At 41.8% G+C, this 19144-nt stretch overlaps 1 protein-coding gene across 2 annotated transcripts; it reads left to right on the top strand.

Annotated features, from left to right (window-relative positions):
• The first annotated feature begins 245 nt into the window (after window positions 1–245).
• Window positions 246–17299, top strand: tcp11l2 (t-complex 11, testis-specific-like 2). 2 transcript variants are annotated; one of them, XM_067254840.1, is made up of 10 exons: window positions 246–353; window positions 2675–2861; window positions 3927–4059; window positions 4263–4383; window positions 4569–4792; window positions 10670–10806; window positions 11345–11532; window positions 11856–12037; window positions 13065–13237; window positions 15817–17299. In XM_067254840.1, the coding sequence occupies exons 2-10, from the start codon at window positions 2687–2689 to the stop codon at window positions 16077–16079; spliced, it is 1596 nt and encodes a 531-aa protein (XP_067110941.1). In that variant the 5' UTR covers window positions 246–353; window positions 2675–2686; the 3' UTR covers window positions 16080–17299. The 2 variants fall into 2 exon arrangements, with proteins under 2 accessions (XP_067110941.1, XP_067110942.1); XM_067254841.1 differs by having other exon boundaries at window positions 13065–13233; window positions 15817–16079.
• The last annotated feature ends 1845 nt before the right edge of the window (window positions 17300–19144 follow it).

The raw sequence follows: 19144 nt of genomic DNA, 5'->3' as shown, positions 1-19144 counted from the left end.
GAGCAGTGGACTCTGTTGGTAGAGCTGGGGAAGAGGTTTCGTAATTTTGTTAAATTCTGTAGACAAACTACACCATGTATACTCTACTTAAATATTGTAGCGACAATTAAAGTGTATTAACAGGAAATGTATCTGCTTTTATTGTAGGTTTTATGATATATGAAAACATGTTCTGTTTGGAACATAGAAACTCCCCTTCTTAGAAATGGTCTAGCCCAGCTGAACATACAGAGAAGTGTGAGGATCTTTAAACACAACCTAAGCGAACTGTGATCCAGACGTACCAGTAAACACAAGAACAAAATAGTTATTTCGCCAATCACCAAGTCTCATTGGACAGAGATTTAATCAAGGTAAAGCATTTAGCTAGGTAGTGATTTCCTACATTTTTGGAGAGAAGAAAACTATGTTGTAGGCGCAATTGTTGCAGTAGTACTAGTCACCAAACAACATGGAGGTAAAACTCGCTTTATATTTGGGGTTAGAAAATGCAGTGATCCATGAACACTTAAATAGCTTCCGTTCGCTTTGTCCACTTAATTGCTAGCAAATCTTGATATACTTAATACCTGGTGTGCAAACTTTAACCAGCAGTACCCCAACCACTCAAAATTGTATTTAGTTGGTTCAGTCAGTTAGATTGTATGATCTGAGGTAGACTAGTTGTACTAAGTGGCCTATTAGGATGCAATTAGTTTAGCAAGCCGAGCTTGTTTTGGAAATGGGGGGAGGAGGCAGATGTTTTTGTTTACGATATTCGATTAGTTGTTTGATCATTGCCGAGGCACGAGTGTATAAAATAACGTTATAGTTTATGAACATTAAAATGCACGCAAAGCAACAGTGTTCGTTTTTAACGTTGATGCGATCTGCAGTATTCTCAGATAGACTCCGAGCAGAGCTCATCATGTCTTGTTTTGGTTCTGTACTTGCCTGGGTCACGTGTACTGATCAGTGACGCGTGTGTGGATTTTTTTTTGTCCTTGTGCACGGCTAAGATCGTCTCCCCTTTATAACAAGCCTTGTAGGGAAGGCCGAAGACACACATCAGCCAATACAGAATGTTACCATGGAAAGCTATGAAGCTGCCGACAGCCCAGTATATAAATGTACATATTATTTATCTTTAATATTTAGGCTACGGAACTGCCATTATAGTGAGCACTAATGTGAACACTAACCAACCAATTCATATATTATCGTACAATTAATTCTGTGGACTTGAATGTCAAGTCAAAATATTTAATGTGTTGCTGCATTACACTGCTTCTTAATCTGTTTAATAAGTACTTAGACTGGACATGTCACCAGAGATTAGGCTATAACCATGGCTTGCTGTCTAATAGGAACCCCATCTGTCAAGTCCCACGAGTGATACAATGACTCAAATATGACTTTAAAGGGTGGGGGTTGGGGCAGTCAGGGGTGCCATTATTAGAACTTACTATGGTAAACCAGCACCAATAAAGTAGGAAGGCCCATAACTCCATGCCAAGTAGGTCTGTTTGGCTGCAGTGTACTCCCCATTTCAGTTGAATGCTTTTAAGGCAAAAAATCTGAGTATTTATATTAGTGATTGCAAATGTTAGGAACCGAGGTGAGTGTGACCATTTGTTGGTCTAAGCCAGGAGGTCTTGTAAACAGATCTGTGTAATGTTATCAGGTTATCTAGGAGATTAATTTGATCCAAGCATAGAACAGGGTCTTTACTGTCCTCTTTGTGAAAGTCAACAGGCTTCTAGGACTAGGACTGAGCTGATTTGCTGTTGGGTCTCCCCTCTCAGGTTAACTGAACTGAACCTAGATGGGTATACCCATTATCATTTGTTTCCATGGTCACTGGCTCACCAACTGTTGATGTTTTGTTGTACCTTGTGGCTCCCTTAGCAACTGCAAAGGGACCCCCCCCCCCCCCCCCCCCCATACACACACACACAAAATGTTAACAGCAAGTTTGAGTTTAAAGAGCCATATGTGCTGCAAGGAGCTAATGTTGTTAAACACAGTTAAGTATTTTTAGGAAAAGCCTGATTAATATGCCTGATATCTGTTGTTTTTCCTGGTCTTCAGCTCAGGTATTGTGAAATTATGTGGAGGTATCAATTAAAAGAGGGGCATAAGGCTATATTAGCTCATAATATTAAGAAGTTGAGGCAAAACTAATTCGATTATTAAATTACTAAAACACACACACTGAGGAGCTGATCCACACAAAAAAAACAAAATCTCTATTCAAATATAGCGCTACACAAACAATTCTAAACACAAGCTCCACAAACTCTCTCTTGGCTAATCATTACATTGTGTAGTGGGTTTCAACATATGACTAGCACTGTAACAGTAAGTCACACAATGAGGTGTGAGACCCATCAAGCAAAGACTCTGTCCAGCAACTCCGGTCTTTATTATATGAGAGGTGGGGGCAGGGGTGTCCCCTTGCCTACACTAGAAACCATTTCAAAACAATCTGGAAAAGTGTATGTTTAAGGTGGTTGATTTGTTTGCCCCATACCGTGTATGTAGCATAATGTAAGTAGGCTAGGCCTAATCCTAAATATTAGGTACTAGAGTTGGACCAAAACAGCTCTGGAAAACATATCTCTACTGTTCCCATGTCTCTGATTTACTTATAAAGTCTCTTAATTCAGCTAAGCAATGAATGTTATGTCTTCAGCACTGTCCCACCATGCCCCTCAACGACGAGCGACCATCCTCGACTTCCACAGCGGCCAGCGAGGACCAGGGTAGCGATGGAGAGTCAATGTTGGGCCGCTGTGACAGCACTAACTCAGCCAGCGACCTGGACTATTCCCGCCAGAGCTTCACCAGCGACTGCTCCAGCAAGCAAAGCTCCCCTTCCTGTGAGTGTGTTACCTCCTATATAGCAAAGCCATTTGTAGCAAACCAGTGTTTCCCCTACCATTATATTAGGGGGGCGCCCCGCCCCCCCAACGGCATCCCCCGCCCCCCCCCCCCGGAAGGTCAAGTAAAAAAAATAAAATATATATTTTATATATAGCGCCCGATCACAAAATAAGTAATTTCAGGTTACCTTTCCTATAAAACAGGTGTATAGCTTTCTCTTTTATTAAACAAACTAAATGGCCTTATGTTATTTATCTTATTTACACGACGGCATGTCATTTCTGTTTCTACATGGTCACCCACCCCCCCACGGCGCCCCCCCCCAAGCTGTAAACCTAGGGGAAACATTGCAAACTTTTGTGATTTTACACAATCACAAAAGTTATTTTGTGATTTATTTAATTAGCAAGAGAGATTTAATGAATTGTAGCTGCAGTGCGGCCATAGACAAACAAAGAATAGACAAGGAGGTCAAACACAAAGCCTAGCGTAAAATTAAAGCCGCGCGTTTAGTCAGAAGTACTAGTGAGAACCATTCACAACGCCTTTACAAAGACCCCATTACAATGCTTCGTGGTCAATTAGGTTTGCGTGGGTAGTACCTCTAACTGTCTCAAATACATGTGTTCTACATTGTGTAGAAATCTGAAGCAGCATGACGAAACGTTCTTACACTTTAGCTTTCAAACAGAAAGCTGTGCAGAAAGCACTCACCAGCAGCAACAGATCTGTAGCACGCGAACTTGGGGTTGATGAAAGGCGAATTCGCGAGTGGCTAAGTCAGTTACCTCGCTTTGATGAACTACCTGGTACACTAATAAATACTGTCTTAATTTAACCAATGAAATACCAGTTTTCTGATGTTTTTGGTGCTGCTTTTAATTGAGGGCGGCGTTTTAACACAATGTTCATTTTTGGTGCAGCGTTTATTCGCGGACGCCGTTTATTTGAGGCCGGCGTTTAATCTAAGAAATACGGTATTGCTCTGAAATCCGTGCCCCCTCTTCCCAACCATACCCACCACTTGTAACAGCATTTTCTCCTGCATCTTGTCAATATAGCCAGCCCGCCAAAAACCATAACACTTGATGAGGTCATGACCTCTGCACGGGACCTGTCCAACCTAAACCTTGCCCATGAGATTATTGTCAACCACAGCTTCCAAGTGGAGCAGCCAAACCTGCCAGAGAACAGGTACTGGTTACTACTAGATTCCTTTCATTTGTCTTGTATAGTGTCTGATGGTCAGCCTACCATGCTATCTCTTGTTCCCTGGAGAAGGAGACTGCTCTTCCCTGTTTGGTTGGAGGGGTCAGGGGGCTGAGTAGGGATGTTGTCCGTTTATATTTTCCTGAGGTAACAAAGTTTGGGCTTGCCTTGACTTACTTCTTTTTAAGTTTGGAGAAGCGGGTCAGAGACATGGTTCACAAGGCGTTTTGGGATAGCCTGGAGGCTGAGCTAAATGACGAGCCTGCAGAATACGAGCACGCCATCAAACTACTGGAGGAGATTCGAGAGGTGACTTTTACAGATCCATGGTCCAAGAAATGTATTTTCAGCTCACTTGAGTGAAAGATTGCCATCAAAACTCCCCTGCCCTTCAAATGAAAATTCCCCTACTCTGAAAAATTGTTGATTGTTATTTTTGTTGATGAATTTGAGTTTGTCATACAATATGATTTCTCCATGTTCGTCTCGAACAGATCCTGCTGTCATTCCTGAACCCAGGAGCCAATCGGTTGCGGACACAGATCCTGGAGGTTTTGGACATGGACCTGATTCGTCAGCAGGCCGACAAGGAGGTGGTGGACATCCAGGGACTGGCCTCTTATATAATCAGCATCATGGGAAAGCTCTGCGCACCCATCAGAGATGACGAGATTAAAAAGCTCCAAGAAGGCTCCTGTAACATTGTTCAAATGTTCAAGTGAGTACCGTATTTTTACGCCACATTTTCTATAAGCCGCACCCCACCACAATGGGAGCTTTGTGTTTGTAAATCATAGTACAGGCCACACTGGAATATAGGCCACACTTTAAACGGGAACAACGATACTGCAATGCCGGCTAGCGTTGAGCGGAACAATGCTCACGACTTTATTTCCTCAGAAGCACTTTACCATTGGACAGCTTGGTTAGCCAACTAGACAACATTCCCAATCAGGGTGAACACTCAAATGATCTAAACTACAGACCATAGCATTACACATATCAAAACAGAACGAACACAACAATAGAACTCCAAACAATGCTTATTGAACTAAGCTAATGCCCTTAACTTTGTAGCTTTTCAGCTTGCCACGGGGCATTCTGGGTACCAAGAGCATTGTCGCTACATTACCAGAGAATGTCTAATATGGGGAGAACTGACACTCTCGGGAAACTTCCGGGTTCTGAACTGGTTGCAGTTCCACTCTAGTTCCATATGAGGGCTCTAACGAGCGAGTGCAGAATGAATGGAGGTCTTATGGAGCTATACCCCTCAAAATTCACTTTTCTCAGGATATAATTTTTTGTTTAGTAATTTGAATTCTGAATTCGAAAGGGGAGGCAAGAAAAATACACACTGGGTGCTTTAAGTCGCCTTTCTGTTCTAAAAAGCCTTTTAAAATGTCAATGACGTCATACACATTGTACGGCCAGAGATACTGCTTTACGGCAAGCTCTGGTCACTTCCTTTTTTCTCTCGAGGCATCAACAACACAGCTGACATGTTAGGCTCTCCCTGTCAATACACATGCTAGAAAGAGTTTTGGCTTGCTAATGTTATTGCTAATGTTGCTAATGCTCTGACATTCTGATTCCGCTTTGGATGCCATCAAGCGGGATCTCTGGTCGTAGTCAGTCCTTCACTAACCAATCAGCATTCATTAGCAGAATGCTAGCGTGTTATGGGCAACAACGACTCACCCTGTAAGAAATCAAAAGGACATAAGTACTCGTTCATTCAACTTTCGACCGATAATCAATGTTGAACATGCAAAAACTACAATCAAACCTGAGATTTCTCAACGACAATCAGGCGAAAGAGACAAATGTAGCCGTTTAGCTCCATAGTCTCCCATTCAGCAGACGCTCGCGATCAACCCCAGTGGAACTCTGGTGGAACTGCAACCAAATTCGGTACGATGAGGCTTAATAGGGAGTGGACAGGCTCTCCTTAAACAGGCTCTGACATTACCAAGCAATGCACAAGTATTCATAGTTTTCAATCACGTGACATCAGCGGTGACCTGGAGGGCAGAAAGCTGCTGGCGATGGCGGCTCACACCGTTGAGACGCAGAAAAAGCCAGCAAATTTACCTTCCCACTTTTCTTTGGATCACCTCTTAACTAAAGAAAAGGAAAGATATGGACACAAACTGCAAGTGTTGGGCACTTGCGATCCATATACAGCACCTGCTGCCGTATTTCTGCCCCTAAAAACCGCAAGGTTTTTATATATGTGATAGACTATGTGATATCATTACTGTAGACTAGCTAACCCCTCTCTCTCTCTTAAACAACTGCTAACTATTCAAACAGAAAGTCAACTTTTCCTTCAATTTGTACTTATTACAACCTCAATTCCAAAAAAGTTGGGATGCCGTGAAAAACGTAAATAAAAACAAAGGACCAAATGAGTATGAAAAACCAAAGTTTATCAGTCTTAACACAAGCCTCAAATATTGTCTTTGTTTTACATTCAGTTGAATATCGGTGTAAAAGGTTTTCCAAATCATTTAATTCCAAATGAATTTTGAGTTTGCTGCAAATATGTGTATATTTGGACGGCTGCCATTGTCTGCCCTCCCTGGAGACAGAGGTAACGTTAGGTTCAATAGCACAAATCCACAATCTCCTCCTCTGGGTTTTCTTTATCGGACGGAATTCTAAAGAAACACAGCCCAGGCTTGTGTCCTCTTCGATTACTGCATCCGATAGAACAGGGGTGTCAAACTCATTTTCACCGAGGGCCACATCAGCATTATAGTTCCCCTCAAAGGGCCAGTTGTAACTACGATGTAACAATGTAAAAACATAGTGTTTTAATTGTAGCTTTTGTGAACATATTGTGCTGCAATTGCAGTCCACCTTTTAATTCTTGGACAATCTGCTGTTTTTCTTGGAGGATAAATTTTGCATATTTATCTCCATGTTTGGTGTCAAAATGCCGACGGAGATTGTACTCTTTGACGACCAACATCGCCTTATAACACAAATTACATACCGTTTTTTCTCCTTGAAGCACAAACATTCGCTTCCCATCTTTATTGAAACTGCCTTCCATCCAGGGCCGGATGCAGATTGATTACGTAAGGGGATTGTATTATTTTCTATAGTGATAGGCCTACCATTTTTTTAGACAATTTTTGCTTATCAATCCGAGTTTTAATCAGGCGTGGAACCAGGCGTTGTAAATATTCGGAGATTAGCCCAAACCTAGGACGTATTCTGGGTTTGTTGTGATGCTTGATAGGGGCTTCCACACTTAATGCGAGCGTGCATAGCGCGAGAGCGTCATTTTTTGCCCTTCATTTGAGCGCACGTAGCAGAATAGCTTTTTGAGCTTTATGTAAAATAAACATTGCCGTTTTCCAATTGGTAAAACCTTGTCTGATGAAGGTGATGTCTTTATCATTTCTGGCTCCAAATTGTCGACAGGGGAAGCAGAAACATGGTAGCTTGGCTGAGTACTCTAACCAAGTTCGAGAGCGATACCAACTTAACTTGGGTTGAATGCCCGAGGACCTTGACTGAAAATGCGCATGGGGTACGTTTGCAGAACCGGCTGCATTGGAGTGCTATTCAAACCATGCTTGCCTTCACCCAGTTCAACTTTGCGTTAAACACTGATGTGTATACACTGCTTTCTAGAGGCGGGATGTCGTCACTTTGCCATAACATAATCTAAATGCATTGTGAGAGATGTAGTTTATGGTCAATGAACGCTGTAAAGCAGCGTAGACTTATTTCAATACATTTACATTTAGCTACGGTGGCCGACGTGCAAACGCACTGCAAATTAAGAAAACACATGCAAATAGACAAAACACAAGCAAATTAAGAAAACATCTTCATGAATTCGACAACACATGCGCAGCATTCAGCAAACGCGCTCTTTTCCAGAGCGACTTACAGTAGGTACAGGGACATTCCCCCCGAGGCAAGTAGGGTGAAGTACCTTGCCCAAGGACACAACGTCATTTGGCACGGCCCGGAATCGAACTGGCAACCTTCAGATTACTAGCCCGATTCCCTAACCGCTCAGCCACCTGACTCCCCTCAATACACCATTTAAGCTTCCGTGTTGAGTTTGACACATGTGATAGAACAACAACCATCCAGCATTTTGGCAACACAAAAGCAACAGACTCAAAGTAAATGTATGACTTTATAATGGGTGGGCGGGCAGCGGAAAGTCTTTTTTGCCCTGTGTGTGCCCCTTGGAACGTGACGTCACGTAAAAACTATTAATAGGCGATCTTACAGCATTGTGTAACACACTTCGGTTGTGGATAGTATGTCCAGAAATAAAGCCAAGTCACTCATTTAGTGGCAAAATCCATTGTTATGTCTACAAAATTATTTTAGATATAGTATAAGTTTAGCTAGCTTGCAAAATCCTGAGGATAGCCTACTGTAGCAGACCTTTCTATGTTCAACGGGCAAGGGTGTTTTGTCCCTCGGGAGTTGCCATAGGCAGGATGCAGACGTAAGCATTACGTGAAGTCAGTGAGTCAATTTTGTTGCAGTTCCACTAGAGTTCCACTGTGAGTGATCGCGGTCGAGTGCAGAATGAATGGGAGTCTATGGAGCTGAACGGCTAAATTTGTCTCTTTCACCTGATTGTCGTTGAGAAATCTCAGATTTTATTGTAGTTTTTATATGTTCAACATGGATTATAGGTCAAATATTTAATGAACGAGCACTTATGTCCTTTATATTTCTTACAGGGTGAGTGGTTGTTTCCCATAACACGCTAGCATTCTGCTAATGAATGCTGATTGGTTAGTTAAGGACTGACTACGACCAGAGATCCCGCTTGATGGCATCCGAAGCAGAATCAGAATGTCAGAGCATTAGCAACATTAGCAACAACATTAGCAACCCAAAACTCTTTTTAGCATGTGTATTGACAAGGAGAGCCTAACCTGTTAACTGTGTTGTCGATAGCTCGAGAGAAAAAAGGAAGTGACCAGAGCTTGCCGTAAAACAATATCTCTGGTCGTACGATGTGTATGACATCAATGACTTTTTAAAAGGCTTTTTAGAACAGAAAGGCGACTTCAAAAAAATCTAACACCCAGTAGTGTGTATTTGTTTTGCCTCCCCTTTCGAATTCAAAATTCAAATTATATCCTGAGAGAAGTGGATTTTGAGGGGTATAGCTCCATAGACCTCCATTCATTCTACACTCGACCGTTAGCGTCCTCATATGGAACTAGAGTGGAACTGCAACCAGTTCAGAACCCGGAAGTTTCCCGAGAGTGGCAGTTCTCTCTATATTAGACATTCTCTGACACAACCATATACAATTATATCTAAAACGAACCTACAAAGAGCTCAGTTACACTACCAAGGTGATTTAGCCAATGTCGTCAGCGATGCTAGGGTTAGCTTTCTAGCTGTATACAAGATTTCACTGGGTCTTGTTTGGTTTACTGAAATAATTATAAAATGTTATGTTATAGCCATTTGCAAGTCACTGTAATTCCAAGCCCTGATAGTGTAACTGACACAGTAGAAATAATTCCTCTTTAAAGTAAAAAGCCCCCGTTCAAGTGTTGAGCATTAAATTATCTGCACGGTCTGTAGAGATCTTGGGATGAAGCCACTTTTTCGTTCTAAACCGGGATATAAGACGCTTCGAAATATAAGCCTTACAACCACAAGAAAACAGTAAATCGGGGTACAGGCCGGGGTACAGTGTTTGTACATTTTTCTTCTTATTAAGTGTTTCTACCTTTTCTTGTTGGTGGCCAAGCAGCGAAGCTGCGGAGCCACTTAAGTGTTTCTACCTTTTCTTCTTATTATTAATCTTCCTCTCCCATTGGAGTCCATGGCAGCCCCTACAACCGTATGGTAAAAAGTTGTGAAGTTTGGCACACTCTTTAAGGACAGTCCCCTCTTTATTTTCACCAAGTTTCATGTCTCCCGTTCGAGCACTCTAGCGCCACCGATAACAGCCGAATTGATGCAGCCGCCATTTTAAATTCATGAAAGAAAAAAAAACTCTACTACTCCTACAAAGTGTGTCCAATCTTCACCAAATTTGGCACAGATTATCTTCAGACCAAGCCTCACAAAAGCCATCACATAGTATTTTGATTTTCCAAACCGTTTGCCCGGTACAGCCAATCAAAATGTGCAGTTTAGCCAGCGAACAGGAAGTTGGGTCGTATCTCAGCAAATCTTTGATGGATTCACACCAAACTTGCTGCATGCACTCGGAACCCTGTTCTGAGGATGTCTAAAATGTGACATTTGACTGCTTGGCCACCTCATTGCTGCTTGCAGTTATATTTTGTTTGCAAGATTGCTCTGTTCTGAGTTATGGCCATCTTTAATGTTTTTGGATTGAGGATTGGATTAGATATACAAATGTTATGTGAAGATCAATTGGACTATTCACAACTTGGTCTGTATATGTGTGTATTTAACATTTATTATTACAATGGATTCTCTTCATATACAACAAACTGTTAATTTACTGTTGTTGATTGGAAAAGGAAAGGTTTTCTATGCTTCTGTTGGGAGATTAAAGATGCCGTACATGGTTTGACAGATAAAAGAATATGCTGTGCTCGTTATGTTGCAACAGGGACATCTTCCGCGTGCTGGACCTAATGAAGATGGACATGGTAAACTTCACCATACAGAACTTGAGGCCTGAGCTGCAGAAGCAGTCTGTGGAGTTTGAGAGGGCCAAGTTCCAGACCATTCTGGACAAGACACCCAGTGAGTTGAACTAGTCTGAAACAGATTGATGCCCTGGAAAAACGATGATGCTAATAGGACGATGATAATGAGAACAAATATTGGTACATGAAATTGAGAAAGGACTTCAATTGGACAATGTCATGTCTTTCTAGATGATGTACATGTTGTGGTAGAATCACCTCCCCCGCTGCCAGTTCACGGTGTACTTGTTTTCACCCTTGCTTCGGCAATGAATTTAGACTGACCATTCACTGTTGAACAGTGTTGTTGAATACTAATACGTTGATTTGTCAACAGTTAAATTGCAGGCCAGCATTTGGTGTGTTTTGCACTTGGTTGAGCTGAATGGATATTATGGGCAAAGATTAAAGAAAGTGCTCATTGTGATGTACACTGCTACTTTCTACCTACCAGAGAAGGCAATTGCACTTTTGAATATTTTTGATATACGGCCCCCTTCAGTTTGACAATGTAACGTCTAACTAAAAAGTGATCTTATATGTTTGCCTACAACCTTGCCTTGCTACCGTGTGAATTGTGTATCTCGTTTTTGCAGGTGCGTTGGACCATACTACTTCCTGGATCAAGTCGGCTCTGGAGGAGTTGATGCTGTCCATGCCTCCCACGGCTGAAACCAGCAGCCAGGGGAAGGGGGGGAAGGCCCTGCCTGGACCTCTCCTGGTCATCAACACTGGGTTCATCCGTACCCTGTTTTGGAACTACCAAAAGACTCCACTGCCTGAGGTCTGTATGTGTGTGACATTTAACTATAAAAAAGCAGTGTCTGTCTGTGTGACACATTACTCTCCTGCTCTTCCTGCCTATCCTTCAGCACTCCCATTTATGAGTAACTTTTTCAGAATCTTCAGTTGTAGGTATCTATGCACAGCTTTATAGTTTTGCTATAGCGGTACCAAAATTGCCAAGTGTACCAGTTAAGTTAAATTCCGGATTTTAAGTCACTTCCTGATTCGATAGCTCCATACGACGCTACGGCTGTGAACTCTCTTCGCTCATATACACAGATACAAAAAAATCCAACCCCCCCCCCCCAATAACCCCTCCAGACGCTGGTGACGGATGAGGTGCGTTTGAGGGAGCTCCAGCGCAGGCTCCAGCTGCTGCAGGCAGTGGCCTCCGTACTGCTCATCGTCTACAGCGCTGTGGGCGGGGCCGTCTCCGGCCTGCCCGCGCTGGCCGACCGTCTCAAGAGGATGACCAGTGTGCTGCTGGAGGGCATGCACAGCCTGTGAGCTCACCTGCACGCACACTCATACGTACGCACACTGGAATACTCACATATTGAAGTATGTACACACTGGAATGCTCACATGCTTGAATACATAGACACACTACACAGACTGATACACATGCATAGTACTATGCACTGTAATACGTACACACTGTAATGCGCACACACACTACTATGTACACACACTAACACAACATTGATGCACGGACCCACCTGCTTTGCCATCCAATCAAAGTAATATTACCTTTTCAATGCTGTTCACTACCTGTATATTCTTACCTATTATGGTTCAGCCAATAATCAAATGGCTTGTTAAATGTCATATTTTTTATTGTTTGGAATGGTATCCCAGAACCTCTGGCTGCCACTCACATCACTATTGCGATTATCATTCTTGTGCAGCTTTTTTGTTACCTGACAGCTCAATATGCATCTCTCGCTAAATGACAGATTTGTGTGCTAGCAACAACAAGGATAGTGTAAAGCTAGCTTGGGAAGCTAGCTTGACCTCATGCACTCCATTCAAACCCGATCCTTAGGTCCAGCACAAGCATAAACACTTCTTGTCCCTGCCCTGTACCAGCTACCACAACACATCAGGAAATAAAGTTTAGAAATGGTGCACAGTTACAACAAGTTGTAGTACAATTAACAGACAAAAAGTATGTTTGGGTCCAACTCTCAGATTCAGTGTTTCCCCTACCATTATATTAGGGGGGCGCCCCGCCCCCCCCCAACGGCATTTTTACCCACAAAGTTTATTTTTCCCAATTTTAAAATGAGTATAAAAGGGGATCTTAGAAGTATTAAGTATTTGCCATCAACAGCAGCATGGACCCTTGTCAACAAGTTGATCTTTATCATATATATATTAAAAAAAGGATTTATAATGTTCCACTGTCAGTCTGGATCATGTCCATTGAGGTACAAACATCTCCTCTATTTCATTTTCTCTTTCTCCTCTTGCAATGCAACTCATGGATATAAATGTAAGGCCACAACCTCACTTCCTGTCTTCCTGCAGTCATTTCAATCTGGAGGAGGCTCTGGAGGGTGTCAGTGGACAGATCTGCTGTGAGCTCAACAAGTCCCTGACTAAGAGGAACTACCTGGCTCTGCCCGTGGCCCTGCAGGCCACCCTCAAGGGCCAGATCTGTGCCCTCACTCAGGAGAGCAACCCCATCCGCACACTTGTGGGTGAGCGTCGCACCCTATGACCCTGACATGTACTGGGAATGTAGGGACATGTAGGTAATCAGGTGGCTGAGCGGTGAGGGAATCGGGCTAGTAATCCGAAGGTTGCCAGTTCGATTCCCGGTCATGCCAACTGACGTTGTGTCCTTGGGCAAGGCACTTCACCCTACTTGCCTCGGGGGAATGTCCCTGTACTTACTGTAAGTCTCTCTGGATAAGAGCGTCTGCGAAAATGACTAAATGTAAATGTACTGAATCAACTGGAGATTTTTTTGTGAACATAAGGCTGTCATCCCGCAACATACAGTGAGGAAAAAAAATATTTGATCCCCTGCTGATTTTGTTTGTTTGCCCACTGACAAAGAAATGATCAGTCTATAATTTTAATGGTAGGTTTATATGAACAGTAAGAGACAGAATAACAACAACAAAAATCCCTAAAAACGCATGTCAAAAATTGTATTAATTGATTTGGATTTTTAGTGAAATAAGTATTTGACCCCCTCTCAGTCAGAAAGGTGCCTGTATAAAAGACACCAGTCCACAGAAGCAATCAATCAATCAGATTCCAAACTCTCCACCATGGCCAAGACCAAAGAGCTGTCCAAGATGTCAGGGACAAGATTGTAGACCTACACAAGGCTGGAATGGGATACAAGACTATCACCAAGCAACTTGGTGAGAAGGTGACAACATTTGGTGCGATTAGTCGCCAATGGAAGAAACACATAAGAACTGTCAATCGGCCTCTGTCCAAGGGCTCCATGCTAGATCTCACCTTGTGGAGTTGCAATAATCATGAGAACGGTGAGGAATCAGCCCAGAACTACAAGGGGATGGGGGGGGGGGTCTTGTCAATGATCTCAAGGCAGGTGGGTACATGGTCACCAAGAAAACAATTGGTAACACACTACACCATGAAGGACTGAAATCCTGCAGCACCCGCAAGGTCCCCCTGCTCAAGAAAGCACATGTACAGGCCTGTCTGAAGTTTGCCAATGAAAATCTGAATGAATCAGAGGAGAACTAGGTGAAAGTGTTGTGGTCAAATGAGACCAAAATCGAGCTCTTTGGCATCAACTCAATTTGCTGTGTTTGGAGGAGGAGGAATGCTGCCTATGACTCCAAGAACACAATTCCCACCGTCAAACACGGAGGTGGAAACATTATGCTTTGGGAGTGTTTTTCTGCTAAGGGGACAGGACAACTTCACCGCATCAAAGGGACGATGGATGGGGCCATGTACAGTCAAATCTTGGGCCCCGCGAATTCAGCGCGACGTTGCAATTTTAACCAATCACCGCAATTTTCCCACAACTTTGACCAATTATCGTAGTCTCCCACAACTCTCTCCAGTAGGGGTTAAATCCAGTGTTGCGCCTGAACGCGTTCATTGAACGAAAGTTCATGAACTCGTTGATAATTTTGGTGAACGTGAACTAAACGTACTGTATTACTGCCTGATGAACAATACTGTGAACGCGTTCATTCTGGTGTCTGAACTCTTTCACTCTTTTTAATTTCATTCAATAAGGTGCAAGATTTCTAGAGACTTCCAGGCGAAAAACACACCGTTAACAGTCCTGTATCCAGGGTTGCCCAACCAGTCAATTGCTGCGTGTGCTTTCTTCTACTGTCTATGCCTGGCAGTGTGAGAGCGCCGAGTTGCGTAGAGGCCGAGAGCGGTATTGCAGACAGATAGAGATTTCAATTTTTTTTGTTAAAAAAAGGGAGATTCCTCCCTTCAATGCATGCAATAAATCCTGGTTGGATAAGGATTAAAAATGGGATATGGGAATTGGCATGTTGGTAAGGTTATTTAGGGGACCATTTCTCAATGGTTTTATTCTTTGATTAATGTTTGTTAATTACTTAATTTTCAACCAATAACTCAATTAAAATTACAAAGAGGGAAATTTGCAACTTTTTATCGCAACTTTCACTTGCTCCCTTAATTTCATCGCAACAAACACCTAAAAAACACCGCAACTTTCATAGCAACTTTTTGGAAAAGCTCCCGCGAAATCAGGAATTTTAGCCCGCAACTATCACAAAAAAGGCCTGCGAAATCCTGGGGGGACTGGATAATGACCCAAAACACGTGGCCAACAAAGGAGTGGCTCTAGAAGAAGCACATTTAGATCCTGGAGTGCCCTAGTCTCCAGACCTTAATCCCATCAAAAATCTGTGGCGGGAGCTGAAGGTTCGAGTTGCCAAACGTCAGCCTCGAAACCTTAATAACTTGGAGAAGATCTGCAAAGAGAAGTGGGACAAAAAGCTGTGTGCAAACCTGGCCAACTACAAGAAACGTCTGACCTGTGTTTTGCCACCAAGTACCAAGTCATGTTTTGCAGAGGGGTCAAATACTCATTTCACTCATTAAAGTGCAAATCAATCATAACAATTGTCATGTGTTTTTCTGTATTTTTGGGGTTATTCTCTCACTGTACAAATAAACCTACCATTAAAATTATAAACTGATCATTTCTTTGTCAGTGGGCAAACGTACAAAATCAGCAGGGGATAAAACACATTGTTCAAGCCCATTCTGAGCTGTTTATTTATTATCCTTTTTCCTCTAGAGGGGCGGGTCCAGGAGTACCTCCAGGTGTTCCTGTCCACACCCAACTCCAACGTTAACCTGCCTCCAGTCCCGACCGGCTTATCAGCTGTCGAGCCTGAGCTTACTGCTTTAGGAGTCTCGTTTGTTTGCTTGGTGAACTACAACAAGCAAGTGTACGGCCCTTTCTACACAGGCATCCTCAAGAGCCTGCTCTTCAGCAACACCCCACCCCACCCTCTTTCAGCTCAGGACCCCCCTCAGAGACCTATGAATTCCAGCTAGAACGTAACATTTGAGTTGTTGGTTAGAAAACAGGGAGGAAGGAGATGTACTAATCAGCTAATCCCAGACTCAAACCTTGAGGTAACGTAAAAACGTAAAAATATAAATCCATAGCCCAATGGTTCCTCCCTATAAAGTACAATTCAATATGTGCTTGGTAATTTCTTAAGTAAAAATAAGTAGAGCCCAGTCTAACGTGCTGAACCCAGTGTGGGATTAAGAATTTATCATAGGTCTAGTTACCCTTGTATAGTGAATCCATATTTCCCTCTGTGATTTGTCATCTGTTCTATTATTTTGGAGGACATTTGACTAGAAAGGGCTGAATGTTAAATGCTACAGTTACAGAGAACATCGATATATATATTTTAGTCAAACTTAATATGGTGTATTTATGAAGCAATTTATCAAACATTTGCCAATCAAATTATCTGTTTATCTTCATACATGGCTCATGGGTGTTAACTTACATGGGTGTTTTCCACAGAGACCTGTTATGCTTATTAAGGGTTTATAAAGTGTTCGTCATAATCGTAGTTTTATGAATAGTCTATTTATGAATACTTGGTGGTCAACAAATGTTGTGCAACTGCTTAAAATATGTATCAAAATGCTCGAGTGCACTATGACATCTCGAAAGCAAATTCTTTGACTTTCATAAAGAATATATTTATATAATCATGTCCCATTTTATAGAAGAAACATGTCAGCTTTATGCTACAAACTATTTAGTACTGTTACATGCTGAGGTGAACAACACAAGACGACAACAATTATGGTATTGTTTGTAGCGTATGCATCAATTTGAGAAGTACATTTTTTTGTTTTGTCCTGTGATGCATCTGTCATTGGATATGTACCGTTTGTTTTAATAATAATTATTGATTTCATGTTTAAAAAAAACATGTTTAAGAACATTTGGATGCTTGACCTGGGAAAAAATCTGCATGTTTTTTTTATATTTACGTACATTCTTGTTACTCATTATTTAGTACCGTTCATTGAATTGTATTGTTTCAGAATATGAAAAATATATTCAACGCTTGCTTAAATACTTGAACCAGTCCTTTAAAACATGTTCTAAATACTAAAATAATGGGAGTTTTTAATTGACAACATTCTGTATTGTTTACTGCAAGCTTACTTGAATTCATGGAGAGTATGTTTTGATGTCTTCCTCATATGTACTGCATCTATAATACAATAAACTATAAACCTGGTGGCTATGTATGTATCTCTTTGATTATAGTGGTGGGCAACTGAGTAAAAAGAAAACTAGACCATTTTTTATGTGTACTGTTTTCGTAAAAATCTAATTAGGCCTATACCAAATTATCTACATTATAACAGCCATACATTATCAATAATGTTAGCAATGCTGGTACTACTATTGTTTATATTTTTATAACACTTTTATAACATGCCACTTAAAACACATTTTCATCCATTTGACATTTACTAAATGTAAAAGGTAATGTTTTGACCAAAAATGTATGATTATGTTAACCTTTAGAGTAATTAAGGCATTCTTAAGGCTAATATTAAACTTAAGAATGCCACAAATCACTTGTTAATATTTAGATGATCCTCTATATATGTTTATACTAGTGCTGTCAAACGATTAAAATATTTCATCGCGATTAATCGCATTAATGTCATAGTTAACTCGCACATTTTTATCTATTCTAAATGTCCCTTGATTTCTTTTTGTCCCATAATTTTTTTTTCATTTTAATGCTCTTATCAACATGGAAAAGTGGATCGGACTGCTTAGTGCAAAAAAAAATTAAATTGAAAACAACATTGCAATCGCCTGGTTTTGACGAGGGCGCGGGGAATTCGCATCAGCTGTGTGCTTGGCCATCAAGTGGTATTTCAGACTGGACGTGCTGCGATGATAGCTCAGTTCACAACGACAAAAAAAAATGATCACTTTGGTCTTGTCAATGGAACCATTTGGCAACTTTTTCCATTCAGAATCTTATTGGAATCTACTTCGGTGTCTCGCGCTCGCAATCCACTCAAAAAGGTAACGTTAACCTACTACTCTTTAGCCGGCTCGCAAGCCCAAACAAGTGTGTGCGGCGGGCCTGTTGTTTTGTTTCCGATCTAGCTAGATCAGGTTAAAATGGGTTTGGGTTAACGCCGTTAATAACACGTTTAACTGACAGCACTAGTTTCTACATATTGTATGTCTGTGCTGTAACTTTGTACAGTACTGCAATTAGTCAAATCTGGCTCACTACAAAATGCTACCAAATAAAACACAATTAATTCATAAAACTGGGAATACAGGCCCACAGTTGTACAGACAGTGTTGCTTTTTGGGGGGGGGACATGACACTGAGAGATGGCTACTCTCTACAGTTTGTTAGAGCCCCACCTCCCTTCGAGAAGGTGAAATGGACGGTGTTGTCCTACCCAGTCAAGGCACGCACTCTCGGCCAAGAGATAGCAAGCCTCCTGCGCAGAGGACCAGTCTCCTTGGTTTCCAAGGAACACCAAAACAAAGGCCTATGATCCCCGTACTTTCTTACTACAAAGAACACCTCAGTTTCTTGAACAAGAGCATCGCCAAGCGTCCATTTCGTATGCTAACAACAAAGCAGCTCTTGACTTGCGTACAAGATGGCGACTTCGGCACCAGCACAGCCTCATGCCCATGCTGCAGCCTGGGAGGCCCGGTTGAGTTTAGGCGTCACAACGACGGTTGAGGTTAGGATTAGTTTAAGTCCAGGAGTAGTAGCAGAGGAGAGAGGTTAAGGTTAGGCACAACCACGATGGTTGGGGGACAATGATGGTCGGTACAGCACACCGTGCATTTTGTCACCTGTGATGTGTTCTTTTTTTTAAAGACACTGATGTGTAGCCTACCTTAAGGAAAATCACAAAAAGAAACCATCAAAGTCTGCAACCATACAGTTCTCTAGGTAATTACCGTTAACTTTAGCTAATATTCGCTAACAAATGTCAACATAAAACGCTGATGCAGTTTTAAATGAAGGTCATCGCAGGTTTAATCAAATATACGTTAAGATCAGGGACAGAACAATAACATCCAGAAA

The sequence above is a fragment of the Osmerus mordax genome, chromosome 17, assembly GCF_038355195.1.
Source record: "Osmerus mordax isolate fOsmMor3 chromosome 17, fOsmMor3.pri, whole genome shotgun sequence".
In the NCBI taxonomy this organism is placed as follows: domain Eukaryota; kingdom Metazoa; phylum Chordata; class Actinopteri; order Osmeriformes; family Osmeridae; genus Osmerus; species Osmerus mordax.
Note: the sequence above shows the minus strand (reverse complement) of the source record. Positions and strands in the feature narration are given on the sequence as shown.

Excerpts from the sequence above, each read along its gene's own strand:
- tcp11l2 (XM_067254840.1), top strand. The coding sequence starts at position 2,687 with ATGCCCCTCAACGACGAGCGACCATCCTCGACTTCCACAGCGGCCAGC. Across the intron at positions 4,793-10,669 it reads AACATTGTTCAAATGTTCAA|GGACATCTTCCGCGTGCTGG; the intron begins GTGAGTACCGTA and ends ATGTTGCAACAG. Across the intron at positions 12,038-13,064 it reads CTGGAGGGCATGCACAGCCT|TCATTTCAATCTGGAGGAGG; the intron begins GTGAGCTCACCT and ends GTCTTCCTGCAG.